The sequence below is a fragment of the Phocoena phocoena genome, chromosome 20, assembly GCF_963924675.1.
Source record: "Phocoena phocoena chromosome 20, mPhoPho1.1, whole genome shotgun sequence".
Taxonomy (NCBI): Eukaryota; Metazoa; Chordata; class Mammalia; order Artiodactyla; family Phocoenidae; genus Phocoena; species Phocoena phocoena.
Genome location: NC_089238.1, coordinates 7,132,023 through 7,146,146, shown reverse-complemented (window position 1 = coordinate 7,146,146; position 14,124 = coordinate 7,132,023). Strand labels below are relative to the sequence as shown.

The window sequence follows — 14,124 nt, the reverse complement described above, 5'->3', positions numbered from 1 at the left end:
CTTTGAGGAATGCGCATGCTCCAAACTACACTTCCCGGCGCAGACCTATAAGCGGAGTCACCGGGTCCTAAGGCGGGATTACGCTCTATTTCCTGTAGCCCCGCCCTTTTGCCTGGAGGGGGCGGTGCCGCCCTTCAGACCTCGAGGTTCCCTTAGGGAGAGAGTCCCGCAGTCCGTGGAAAGCGGCCTGGGAGCGTGATGGCTGCGACGCGCACAGGATCCCGCGCCTGCGAGATCTTCACCACGCTGGAATACGGACCGGTGCCGGAGAGCCACGCATGCGCATTGGTGAGGGCTTGCCCGGCCGGCGCTGCCCATCCCCCTTCCCAGTCCGCCGGGCCCCGTTTTGAGCGCGGACTCCCGTGATCCACCGCGGCAGCTCAGCAGCTCCGCCCCTCTCAGCTCCTGTGATTCCTGCCGCTCCTTAGGATCCACCCCGGAGGACGTTCCCTTGAGCCCTTACGGTTGCTGCCTGCTAGCCCTTTAGTCTGTTCTCGCGAGCCCTAGTGGCTGTCGTGTTCCACGGTCCAAAACTCAAGGTGGTGCTTCTCCTATTCTGCAGAATCCCCCGAGGGGCTTCTGTGATTCTTCAGGGCCGCCTCAGAGCTTCCTGTGATCCCCTGGGACTCAGAATTCCTGTGGGCGTAGACTTCCCGTGATTCCTCAGAATATCCTATGGCCCCCGGGGTCCCTCGGAATTCCTGGGGGGGGCTCCCTTGGTCGTCCGGAGACCTCCGCGGAGCCCCCGTGGGTCCTCAGGGTCACGTCAATACTTGTGGGGTTCCTATAATCTCGGGAACCCTCGGAATCCCAGAATACATCAGAACTTCCTGTAATTACCTTCAACCCCGCAGAATAACCCCGTGGGGCTCCCGTGATCCCTCCCTGTACTTCAGAACTTCCCTAAGACTCCCGTAATCCCTCAGGGTCCCCCAGAACGATCTTGGGGTTCCCATGTATAACTTCGGTGCCGCGGATTTTGTATAGTTACCCAGCCCCCTCAGAATTCCCCCATGGAGCCATCCTGATCTCACAGGGCCCTCTAGCACCTAGGTGTGAGAAGCTTGGGCTTCTCTGGAGGGAAAGAGGAGGTTAGAACAGTGGTCCACGTGGAAGAAGATGAGACCAGAGCCTGGTGCGGACTGTAGAGATGGAGAAGGGATGAGGCAGAGATGCAGGAGGAACGGGGTTTGGGGTATTGAGAGGACAAGGACAATACCTCGGGTCTGGGTTTGGCTGTCTCTGTCCTCCCCCCCACCCCATGGTGAGCCCAAGAGGAGTAGGGTGGCAGAAAGGTTGGGAAAGACTATGGGCTTGGTTATCACATGGTGATGATGAGAGGGAAAGCCTTGGGCCATGTGCAGGAGTCAAATACTACTTGTGCCTGGGCCTCAGGCCTAGAGACAGCGTCCTCACAGTAGAAAGATAATTGAATGGTGGGAATGATGAGGTTATCTAGTACTACAGTGTAGACTCAGATAAGAGGATCTGGGATGGAGTATAGAGAATTCCCATACTTGGAGGTTGGTTAGAGATGGACTATTCTGAAATAGCAATAATGTGATAATAGCTTATATTTATTGGGTGCTTTCTATGCGCCAGCCTCTGTGTTCAGCATGGTCTCATTTAATCCCCAAAACAGCTGTGAGAGGGGATTATTGTCATTACTTTAGTGATAGCAGACAGAAGCTTAAAGAGGTAAGTAATTTGCCAACAGTCAACACACCTTAAAAAATGTGAAAATGAGATTTGAACCTGAGCCCTGGGATTCCAGAGCCCATGCCCCCCATCCCCCCACCCCACCCCCCAGCTCAGTCTTACAATCTGTGGGCCAGACTCAACCAACAAACATGTTTTCTTTGGCCTGAACTTTATTTTTTAAAATGTGAATTAGTGGACAAGTAATTTCGTGTAAACATCCGGGATTCCAGCTTCTCTTGAAAATAAAATTCCAAAGTTTGGCAACCTTTGGCTCACATACCCTGACAAAGATTATCTGGCTCCAATAGCTAACTGTGTTTTTAGACAAGTCGTGAGTTCCTAGTCTCCACCAGGGCCCTCTTCTCACACCAGGGTGGCCTGCCAGGACCCTGTGGAACATTCTTTCTGGGTTCTATTTTTCTTTGGGGGGGGAAATTTTGCAAAGTCACACAGAGGACTTAAATTATGAACTCCCATTTACCCATCATCACTCAATGTCAACAATCATCAACATTTCATCCAATGTTGTATCTCTTTGTTTTCTCTTTTTTTTTCCTGGAGTGATTTAAAACCCAGATGTCATGTTATTTTCCCATAAGTATTTGAATCTTCATTTCTAACAGGTAAGGACTCATTTTGTAACATAACCACCAGTCTGTTTTAACATTAACAGTCATTCTTTAGTATTATCTAGTGCCCAGCCCATGTTCATATATGCCTGACTGTTTCAAAAATGTGTCTTTCCGTCGGGGGGCATCTTTGAATTTGAAACTTATGAATTTTTACTTTACTTAAAAATTTGGGGGGCTTCCCTGGTGATCCAGTGGTTAAGAATCCACCTGCCAACGCAGGGGATGCGAGTTCAACCCTGGTCGGGGAACTAGGATGCCACATGCCACGGGACAACTGCACTCGTGCGCCGCAACTAGAGAGAAACCCACAGCGAAGAAGCCCGCACACCCCAGTGAAGACCCAGCACAGCCAAAAAAAAAATTTTTTTTTACTTTAAAGAAAAATGAGGAAGCCCAGTTGGTAGGTTAAGAGAAAAATCAGGAGACTAAGGCATCAGGGATGCTAAGAGAAAACAGTTCGGGGAATTCCCTGGCGGTCCAGTGTTTAGGACTCCTCGCTTTCACTGCAGGGGGCCCAGGTTCAATCCCTGATCGGGGAACTAAGATCCCGCAAGCCAACGGCCAAAAACAACAACAACAAAAACCAGTGTGCAGAAGGAAAAAGTGGAGAGGATGTCTTGGATTTAGAAAGGATTTAGGGAAGACAGGGAGAGAAAGAAACAGGAAACAGACAGGGAGAATGAAATGCAGTAAAATGAATAGGAAGTCTTAAGTAAGTGCTGTTCTGAGCCTATGACACATATGGATCCATTTAATTCTCATCACTGTCATGTGAAATAGGGAGAGACTGTGATTATCTCCATCTTCCAGATGGGTTAGCCGAGACTAGGGTATTTTAAGACCCAGGCTAAGACTGCACAACAAGGAAGTTTCAGAGCCACGATTCAAACCCAGGCCATGTGGCCCCAGGCTCCAGGGACTCCCTGCCTTGGGCTCAGTTAGGCACTTCACAGCCAAATAAACTTCACCTGGCAAGGCAGCATCAGGCCTGTGTCTTCAGTGGGAGGGCGGGGGGGGGGTCACATCCTTCCCGAGTGATGACAGCTGAGGTGGGAGGGAACGCCATCTCATGTGGGAAGGTATGGGAGTCACCTGGCTTAAAAGCCCCCCCTCCCAAAGAGCACGTGATACAGTCTCATGGGCATTGCAAGGGTCCTGGCAAGGAACATGCCCATCACAAGAATGCAGAGCACTCCAGGAAGCCCCAAAGTTCTGGCTTCCCACTGGATATTTAGGGTATATTCCCAGTTTTCCCAGTCCAGGTGCAGTGGACCAGTCGGGGGTCAATATTGTCTAGAAATATAACTGAATTGTATCAGATTTCCAGGGAAATAGAAAGTCATTTCTGTTCAACAAGGTCATTTCTCCACAGAGAACAAGTTTTATTAATCCTTTGTTCACATTCTCCATATGTAAAAGTCGATAGGACGTCCCTCATATGTTGCTGGTGAGAATGTAAAATGATGCAGCTGCTGTGGAAAACAGTTTAGTGGTTCCTCCGTGAATTACTCAGAGCATTGCTGTATGACCCGCAGCTCCACTCTGAGATATATGCCCAAAAGAAGTAAAGACGTATTCGAAGAAAGACTTGTACGTGAACATTCACAGCAACGCTATTCACAATAGCCAAAGGGCAGTAACAACCTAAATGCCCATCAGCTGATGAATGGGTAAAGAAAATGTGGTCTCCAGACAATGGAATAGCATACAGCCATAAAGAGTAATGAAATTCTGATCCATGCTCCATGCTACGGTGCGGATGAACCTCAAAAACACCAAGCTGAGTGACAGAAGCTAGACACAGAAAGTCACGTATCGTAGGATTCCATTTATATATGAAATGTCTAGAATAGGCCAGTCCATAGAGACAGAGAGCAGATTAGTGGTTGCCAGGACTTGGGGGCAGGGGAGAAGGGAGGGTGAGCTCTTAATGGGTATGGAGTTTCCTTTTGGGGCGATGGAAATATTCTGGATTTTTTTCTTTTGCTGTGCTGCTCGCCACGTGGGATCTTGGTTCCATGACCAGGGATTGAACCTGGGCCTCCAGCAGGGGAAGCGTGGAGTCCTAACCACTGGACTGCCAGGGAATTCCCTATGTTCTGAAAGTAGATAGTGGAGATGGTTGCACAACGTTGTGACTGTATTGTTAGAAAATGCCCTGAATTTACACTTTAAAATGGTGAATTTCATGTCATGTAATGTTTATGTTTATGTGTATTTTCCTCCTACACGGGAAAATAACTGATGGGGCAAAGGGGGCAGGTATTCTCTTCCCAGAGGACTCTGGGTAGGGATAGAGCTCCTCCAGCTGCCTCTCAGACCCCTTTCCAAACTCTCTCCACCTCCCCCAGGCCTGGCTGGACACCCAGGACCGGCACTTGGGTCACTATGTTAACGGACGGTGGTTAAAGCCTGAACACAGGAGTTCAGTGCCTTGCCAGGATCCCATCACAGGTATGCGGTGTCCCCCAGTCGTGGGAAAGAGGTGTCTATGACCCCAGGTGTACCCACCAACAATATACCATTCTCTCTGCTCAGGGCCCTGAGAGCAGGGAGCAGCTGGTGGGAGAAGAAGGCTGAGATTTCTGGCTCCTCTTGATAACAGTCCTCCTAATTATGGTTCCAGGTCCCTGTGAACACTTTTTTTTTTTTTTTTTGCCCGTACGCGGGCCTCTCACTGTTGTGGCCTCTCCCGTTGCGGAGCACAGGCTCCGGACGCGCAGGCTCAGCGGCCATGGCTCACGGGCCCAGCCGCTCCGCGGCATGTGGGATCCTCCCAGACCGGGGCACAAACCCGCGTCCCCTGCATCGGCAGGCGGACCCTCAACCACTGCACCACCAGGGAAGCCCACTGTGAACATTTTTGAAGTCACTGTCTCCTAAAATCCCTTCCTTGCCTGTGGGAGGCAGTCAGAGCAAAGACCTATATAGATTTATCCGCATTTGTCAGATGATAAAACTGAGAACCTGTGTGGGGTAGGGGGACCAACTTTACTGCCTTGGGGCGCTCCTGGGCTCCAGAAGTGTCAGCCCCCTCCAGTTCTGACACGGGTTCCCCCCACCTGCCAACTGGGTTCCCCCCATTCATCTCCCCAGGAGAGAACTTGGCCAGTTGCCTCCAGGCACAGACGGAGGATGTGGCAGGAGCCGTGGAGGCTGCCAGGACCTCGTTGGAGAACTGGAGCACACAACCTGGAGCCTTTCGGGCCCAGCATCTGACCAGGTGATGCACTTGAGGTGTGGACTCCAGGAGATGGAGAAGGATTTGAGAACAAAGACTCTATATTTCCCAATATCCCACTGAATTCACTGGCTGCTAAGACTCATATACCCAGCATGCCTTTGAGCCTTTAGCAGCTAAAACATCCATTTCTCACTGTTCGCTGGGACTAGAAATGACAAAGTCTGTTTCCCAGCATACCCTTGGGACTCATCTGGGCGCCATTTCTCAACAGCTCACTGGGCCTGGTGAAGCTCCTGAAACTGTTTTCCAGCACATTCTTGGGGAAGTTAGAGACAAAGATTCCATTTCACAAAGAACAATTGAACTTAAAGGCTAAGCTTTCATTTCCTAGCACATTTGGGGGTTACAGGTGGCCAAGATCTTTACACAGCACCCTGAGGTTTTGAGTGTTTACCAGACTACATTTCCCATACATCTTTGGTGCCCTCCACCACTGGTAAATAGTGCTGATGCCCCAGGGGTTCCTGGGGATTGTACTTCCAGGACTCTATCAGGCCAAGGGGCAGTGGGAAATGACCATCCCAGGACTTCCCTGGCGGTCCAGTGGTTAGGACTCTGCGCTTCCACTGCATGGGGCACAGGATCAATCCCTGGTCGGGGAACTAAAATCCCTCAAGCCGTGCGGGCGGCCAAGGAAAAGGAAAAAAGAAAAAAATGACCATCCCCCACTGCTTGCTCCACAGGCTGGCCAAGATGATCCAGAAGCACCAGCGGCTGCTGTGGACCCTGGAGTCCCTGGTTACTGGACGGGCCATTCGAGAAGTTCGAGACAGGGATGTCCCTCTGGCCCAGCAGCTGCTCCAGCACCATGCAGTCCAGGCACACACCCAGGAGGAGGCGCTGGCAGGCTGGGAACCCCTGGGTGAGAAGCAGGAGTCCCAGCCCCAAGCCCCCTCCTCCCTCACCATCCAGCAGTGCCTGCGCCAGTCTCATTTGTTCTTGCAGGAGTGATTGGTCTCATCTTGCCACCCACATTCTGCTTCCTTGAGATGATGTGGAGAATTTGCCCTGCCCTGGCTGTGGGTAAATGATTGGCTGGGGGTTGGGACTCCGGGGTCTGAGGGAGAAGGGGGCCGGGGATCTGGACTCCAGGGTCCTTGAGCTGCCTGCCTTCCCCAGGCTGCACTGTGGTGGTCCTCGTGCCCCCAGCCTCTCCGACGCCCCTCCTTGTGGCCCAGCTGGCAGGGGAGCTAGGCCAGTTCCCAGGAATCCTCAACGTGATCAGTGGCCCTGCCTCCCTGGGGCCTGTCCTGGCCTCACAGCCTGGAGTCCAGAAGGTGGCCTTCTGTGGAGCCATCGAGGTATCTTCAGGGGTGGGAGGGTGTCTGGACACAGCTGGGAGGCTGGAATGCTCCTCCCCACTGCTGACCCCTGCGTGGGTCCCATAGGATGGTCGTGCCCTACGGCGGGCCCTGGCGGGCCAGGGTCCCGAGCTGGGCCTGGCACTGGGGGCTGAGTCGCTGCTGCTACTGATGGAGACGGCGGATGTGGACTCGGCCGTGGAGGGCGTCGTGGATGCAGCCTGGTCTGACCGCAGCCCGGTGAGACCTGGGGGCTGGGCCTGTCTGTCTCCAGACCCTGGGGCCCCATGACTTCATTTATTTTATTTATTTATTTTTTAATTAATTTATTTGGCTGTGCTGGGTCTTAGTTGTGGCATGCGGGATCTTCGTTGCCACGTGTGGGATCTTCGTTGTGGCATGCGGGATCTTTTAGTTGTGGCATGTGAACTCGTAGTTGCGGCATGCATGTGGGATCTAGATCCCTGACCAGGGATGGAACCCGAGCCCCCTGCATGGGGAGCACGGAGTCTTAACCACTGGACCACAAGGGAAGTCCCTTCATTTGTTTTACTTTTCAGTTCTTTGTGTCTCCAACCTCTTATCTGTAGACCATCGCGTGTGAAGGTCCTCATCCTCTCGAGTTTCTAAATCTCCACGTTCCCGGCTCTCCTGGGCTTCCAGGCTCGGGGGCTCTGTGTCTGTTGTTCTTTAGGACTCTTCATTTTTCTGAGTGTCCATGTCCTAGTTTTCTAGCGTCTCTCTTCGCTCTGCGTCACCAGCTTTCTGTAACTCCACATCCTCCCTGGGGTTTGGGGCCTCAGGGAGTCTCCTGGTCCTCGGCCACTTCTCCCTGACCCTCCTCTGATCTGTGCACATATGTCCCCCAGGCTTGGCCCTCTGCGGGGATGTGACCCACCCACGTAGGCTCCGAGTTTGCCCACCCTATCCCTCCCTTTTCCTAACAGGGGGGACTCAGACTTCTCATCCAGGAGTCTGTGTGGGATGAGACAATGAGGCGGCTCCAGGCGCGGATGGGGCGGCTTCGCGGTGGCCGAGGACTAGACGGAGCCGTGGACATGGGGGCCCGGGGAGCTGCTGCACGTGACCTGGCCCAGCGCTATGTGCACGAGGCCCAGAGCCAGGGTGCACAGGTGAGCCTGGGGTGCCGGGGGAGGAGGGACCTCAAGATCTGACTCCTGGGTCTGGGGAGGGATGGGTCTGGGGGCCTGGACTCCGGGGTGTGAGCAAGGAGGGCCTGCGGGCTGGACTCCTGGGTCTGAGGGAGGAGGGGTCTGGGGTCCAGACTCCTGGATCCCTGGGGAGGAGAGGACTGGAGTGAACTTGCAGATCTATCTCTCTGTCTCCCCAGGTCTTCCAGGCTGGCAGTATGCCTCCAGACAGCCCATTCTTTCCCCCATCCTTGATCTCTGACCTCCCTCCGGCCTCTCCATGTACTCAGGCAGAGGTAAGCCCCTCAGGGTCTCAGAGACCCTAGGCCATCCACCCATCCTCAGCCGGACATGGGTGGCACAGCACAGAGGCCCCCGGAGTGACCGTTTGGACTGGGTCTGGGGGCTGCTGACTGCTGGACTCCTGGTGGGTGGGGTGTTGGAGGGAGGGGCTGGCCAGGCCGCCTGAGCTCCCTTGTCATCCCTTCCAGGTTCCGTGGCCTCTGGTCGTGGCCTCCCCTTTCCGTACTGCTAAGGAGGCGCTGGCCGTGGCCAACTGGACGCCCCGAGGAGGCAGTGCCAGCGTATGGAGCGAGAGACTGGGGCAGGCCCTGGAGCTGGCCTACGGGTCAGTTCACACCCACTGGGCACACAGGGGGCCCTGCTGGGATGGCCTCAGCTTCAGTCTCGATGTCTTCCCCTCTCTCTGGGTCTCTCCCCGCCTCTCTGACTACCCCTCCCCACCTCAAGTTTGTGCATTTCTCTCTGATGTCCCCTCCTCCCCACAGGCTCCAGATGGGCACGGTCTGGATCAATGCCCACGGCCTCAGAGACCCTGCAGTGCCAACAGGTGGCTGCAAGGAGAGTGGGTCTTCCTGGCATGGGGGGCCAGATGTGAGTGCACCCCTCCCTGCCCATCACCACCCCTTCATCCACCTTGTGCCCTTCTCACGTTCTCTTGACTCTATCCCTCTCTCAGGGTCTGTATGAGTATCTGCGGCCCTCAGGGACCCCTACCTGCCTGCCCTACCTGTCGGAGAATCTGAACTATGACACCTTTGGCCTTGCTGTTCCCTCCACCCTACCAGCTGGGCCTGAAACAGGGCTTAGGTGAGCTGTTCTAGGGACCACAACTCTCAGAATTCCTGGAGTGTGGAAGGGGAGAGGGGAAATTGTGGCAGGCTCCTCCATGGACTGGAGGGAGGTTCTTGAGAGCCATCAAGGGATCCCTGAGTCCTGCTGAGAATTTCATTCTGGGTCTTACGCCTCACCCCCACCCGCCAGGCCTGATGAGAGTCTCAGGTCTGCTAAATGAAGGTCTGTGCTCTTCCAGAGACTCAGGGGGCCAGGAATGTGGGGTCCCGCAGAGGCTCATGGGAGCTCGAGTGGTCCATCCTGTGGGGTGGGGATGGGGTCTGAGCAGTCCCTGCCCCAGCACCCACCCTCACACCTCACCCTACTCCAGCCCAGCACCCCCCTATGGGCTCTTTGTGGGAGGCCGTTTCCAGGCTCCTGGGGCCCGTAGCTCCAGGCCCATCCGGGATTCGCAGGGCAATCTCCATGGCTACGTGGCTGAGGGTGGAGCCAAGGATATCCGAGGTGCCGTGGAGGCTGCTCACCAGGCTGCCCCTGGGTAAGGAACGGAGGTGTCACATGAGATAGCCCAGGGGTCGTGGGGTGTCAGAGAGGGGAGTCTGAAATCCCAGGACTAGCTGATGCTGATGGGACATGGGGTCTGGACCCCGAGGACTGTGGGCTGTGGAGTCTGAGCTCCCAGGGCTGATGGGGTGTCAGAGAGGGGAGTCTGAAATCCCAGGACTAGCTGATGCTGATGGGACATGGGGTCTGGACCCCGAGGACTGTGGGCTGTGGAGGCTGAGCTCCCAGGGCTGATGGGGTGTCAGAGAGGGGAGTCTGAAATCCCAGGACTAGCTGATGCTGATGGGACATGGGGTCTGGACCCCGAGGACTGTGGGCTGTGGAGGCTGAGCTCCCGGGCCTGGACCCCCAGAGTAGGAGCTATGGACAGAGGTGGGGCACCTGGAAAGAGCCAGGATGAGGACACCAACCCCCAATGTGCCCTGTCCACCCACAGCTGGGTGGGCCAGTTGCCAGGGGCCCGAGCAGCCCTACTGTGGGCCCTGGCGGCCGCACTGCAACGCCGAGAGTCCACCCTGGTCTCAAGGCTGGAGAGGCATGGAGTGGAGCTCAAGGTCGCCAAGGCGGAGGTGGAGCTGAGCGTGAGGCGGCTTCGGGCATGGGGGGCCCGCGTCCAGACCCAAGGCTGCACCCTGCAGGTGAGAGGGGTCTGTGGGCGAGCAGACAGGGCAGGCAGTCTGGAGTGGCGTCAGAGGAAGGGCTCCGGAATGAGCCAGACTGGGGGTCCCGGCCCCAGTGGCCTCACCTGTCTACACCTTGATTTCATCTTCTGTATAATGGGTATCCAGCCCACCTCATAGAGTAGTGTTTCAAATTGTTGTTAGTGACCTATTACTGGGCCATAAAACCAATTTAGTGGGTCATAGCCCTGCTTTGGTATTTTTGTTCTTGTTTCTTTTTTTAACAAAAGACAACAGGATAGAAAATATAGAGTCCATTGCATTGAGGATTGTTTGGTGTGATTTTTGTTTTGTTTATATATATAATATGCAGCTAAATATTAGATATTAGGTTGGTCTGAAACGTATGGTGGGTCCAATGAAGAAAACGTGAGGATTCAGTGACTCAAGCAATGGCATGGGCACACTCAGGGATAGAGATAATAGAAAGATAATGGAAAGATAGCTAGTCATTTGACCTGGGCTTCCTCCATAAATGATATACAATTATACAGTGGTACCAACCTTGAGGAGTTGTTATGAAAACTAAGTGAACCGAGCATTTAATGTCTGACGTGTAGCCAAGGGCTCAGAAAATGTTTGCTTATGGATGGCCAATAAGCACATGGAAGAATGCTCCGCATCATTAGTCATTGGAGAAATGCAAGCCAAACCACCACGAGGGACCTCCCTAGTGGAGCAGTGGTTAAGAATCCGCCTGCCAATGCAGGGGACACGGGTTCGATCCCTGGCCCGGGAAGATGCCACATGCCGAGGAGCAGCTAAGCCCGTGCGCCACAACTACTGAGCCCACACTCTAGAGCCCGCAAGCCACAACTACTGAAGCCCATGCGCCTCGAGCCCGTGCTCTGCAACAAGAGAAGCCACCGCAATGAGAAGCCCTCGCACCACGATGAAGAGTAGCCCCTGCTCTCTGCAACTAGAAAAAGCCCGTGCGCAGCAACGAAGACCCAGCGCAGCCAAAAATAAATAAATAAATAAATTTAAAATAACACACACACACACACAAACCTATAGGCTAGATTTCGAGACCTCTACACATATTAACTCATTCTATCTTAACAGCAAATCTCTGAGGTAGGCACTATTATTATCCTCTAAAGATGGGAAACTGAGGCCCAGAGAGGTTAAGTAACTCACCCAAGGTCACACAGCTGATGTGAACCCAGCATCTGGCTCCAGAGTCTATGCTCTGAAATAACACCTGGTTTTATTATTATGATTGGAGTTGTTATGGAGAAGCAAAGTTGGGGATGAGAGGAGAAAAAGGGTGGGTGATAGAGGAGACCAAAGGAGGGCAGTCAGGCTCCCCTGCCCCGCCATTGACCTCCTGCCTGTCCCTGCAGGTAGCAGGGCTGAAAGGCCCCGTGCTTCGGCTGCAGGAACCTCTGGGTGTGCTGGCTATTGTGTGCCCGGAAGAGTGGCCCCTGCTTGCCTTCGTGTCTCTGCTGGCCCCTGCTCTGGCCCACGGCAACACTGTCGTCTTGGTGCCCAGCGGGGCCTGTCCCATCCCTGCCTTGGAGGTCTGCCAGGTACAGTCGCCTGCCTGCCTGCTGCTGCTCCCAGCAGCCTGTGGAGCAGCAGATGGATGAAAGATGCCCCAAGACCTGCAGGAGCTCAGCTCTCACCCCACCCCCTTGGTAACCATGGTAACCTGCATCCTGGCACAAAACCTTCACTCCTCATAGACCCAGTGATGGTTCTCTCCAGACTGTGAGCCTTCACCAGTCATGACCCCAGTCCTACTCCTTCCAGGACCCCCATGGCCACTCCCCATTTGCCCATTCTTCACCCTCCCCGACTCCCTCCCAACCCTGGGTGACCCACTGTCCCATCCCCTAGGATATGGCCACCTTGTTGCCAGGGGGCCTGGTGAATGTGGTGACAGGAGACCGGGACCACCTGACCCGCTGCCTGGCCTTGCACCAGGACATCCAGGCCCTGTGGTATTTCGGATCTGCCCAGGTACCTTTTGTTTTGCCATCTCCAGTGTCTTAAACTTCACCAACAAACTCTTCCTTTTCTGGGGACATGGCTGCACCCCCTTAGAACACCCATTGCTGAGGGAGAGAAACTCCTTGGCAACCACGTTTTGAGATCCTGCCCCTTTACAGCCCTGGTTGCTAAGGAAGAGGATCTCTTTAGCAGCAAGGGCCTGAGATCCTGCCTAGCCCAAAGACCTAATCTCATTGGACAACCCATTGCTAAGGACCACACCCTAGCAACAGTGTCAGAAGCCTACAGTCCACCCTCTTAAACCTCCTGATGGTAACAGATGGGAACTCCTTGTTAACGATAACTTCGGGCCCCATTCCTTTGAGTGTGGGCTGTTAAAGGGGAAGAAGTTCCATAGCCGTAAAGGTCAACCTTGTTTCCCTCAGCATCTGGAAGATTTGCTTTCTAGGAGCTGAACATTCTAGCCACAGAGCCTAGGCAAGCCTTTAGGCCCCTCCTCAATAATAGTCCTTGTTGCCAAAGAAGCAGCTGCTTAGCAACCAAGCCAATGGAAATGCTGACCACTCCCCCCCCATCTCCCCACGCCAGGGCTCCCAGTTTGTGGAATGGGCCTCAGCAGGAAACCTCAAGCCAGTGTGGGTGAACAGAGGCTGCCCGCGGGCCTGGGATCAGGACGCCGAGGGGGCAGGCCCAGAGCTGGGGCTTCGGGCAGCACGGACCAAGGCCCTGTGGCTGCCCATGGGGGACTGATTGCCCAAGTGCCACCCACTCCATCTTGGACAGAGGACAGATGGACCCCAACCGATGCCAGACGTCTGGAACTTTCCTCTTATCATGGTTCCAATAAACTCTGACCAATCTTGGCTGTGCTTCTGAGGGGGGGAAGGGAGGAAATAGCAACTTCTGGGCTGTGAGGCCACTTCAGTTCTGAGACTCAGCAGCCGCATGGGCTGGCGCCAGGACAACTCAGTGTCTGTGCAATAGATACAAGGGACTCTAAGAACCTTTGGACAGGGCCGCAGCGACTCTTGTCTCTTCTGGTCTTTTCTATCCAGTGGCTCCTGCTCCCTGGTTTTCTCTGCCTCTGCATTGCCTCAGGATCTGTGGTGTGCTGGTGAAAATAAAATACAGTAGCTGTCTGGGATAAAATAAAATCCATGGTTAAGTAACTTTAGCCAGTTCCATGGTGCTCCTACCACCGTGTCCATTTCAAGCTCCAGATGATTGAACAACCGGCTGAAAATTCCTGAATTTTTAACAGTTCCCACGAGCCACCCCAGCATACCACTGTTTGAGAATTCTTTTTGATGCAAGGAACCCACACACACTAGCTTAGGATAAAAGGACATTTTCTGGAAAGCTACAGAGATATGGAAAATAGGGCAAGATACACAGCCGGGAACCCCAGGTCCTGAGAACCCGAATGCAAGCAGGAGCTGTATTCAGGTCCCGTCTCAGTGGGTCATGTGATCTCTTGGGTCTTGTATCTGCCTGTCTGCTTCATTCCAGATCCTTCTAGCCATGTGACTTCAGGAAAGCTTCTTCACTCTTTTTTTTTTTTTTAATTTATTTATTTATTTTATTTTTGGCTGTGTTGGGTCTTTGTTGCTGCGCGTGGGCTTTCTCTAGTTGCGGCGAGCAGGGTTACCCTTCGTTGCGGCGCGTGGGCTTCCCACTGCAGTGGCTTCTCTTGTTGCGGAGCACGGGCTGTAGGTGCACGGGCTTCAGTAGTTGTGGCTCGTGGGACCCAGAGCACAGGCTCAATAGTTGTGGCACACAGGCCCAGGTGCTCACGGTATG

General features: G+C 54.0%; 1 protein-coding gene across 2 annotated transcripts; it reads left to right on the top strand.

Moving 5' to 3' along the window:
* The first annotated feature begins 198 nt into the window (after window positions 1-198).
* Window positions 199-13,074, top strand: ALDH16A1 (aldehyde dehydrogenase 16 family member A1). 2 transcript variants are annotated; one of them, XM_065899146.1, is made up of 17 exons: window positions 199-288; window positions 4,685-4,787; window positions 5,430-5,556; window positions 6,261-6,439; window positions 6,523-6,600; window positions 6,697-6,878; window positions 6,966-7,118; window positions 7,826-8,011; window positions 8,230-8,325; window positions 8,521-8,657; window positions 8,818-8,923; window positions 9,009-9,139; window positions 9,495-9,662; window positions 10,125-10,326; window positions 11,715-11,900; window positions 12,211-12,333; window positions 12,913-13,074. In XM_065899146.1, the coding sequence occupies exons 1-17, from the start codon at window positions 199-201 to the stop codon at window positions 13,072-13,074; spliced, it is 2,409 nt and encodes an 802-aa protein (XP_065755218.1). The 2 variants fall into 2 exon arrangements, with proteins under 2 accessions (XP_065755218.1, XP_065755219.1); XM_065899147.1 differs by lacking the exon at window positions 6,966-7,118.
* The last annotated feature ends 1,050 nt before the right edge of the window (window positions 13,075-14,124 follow it).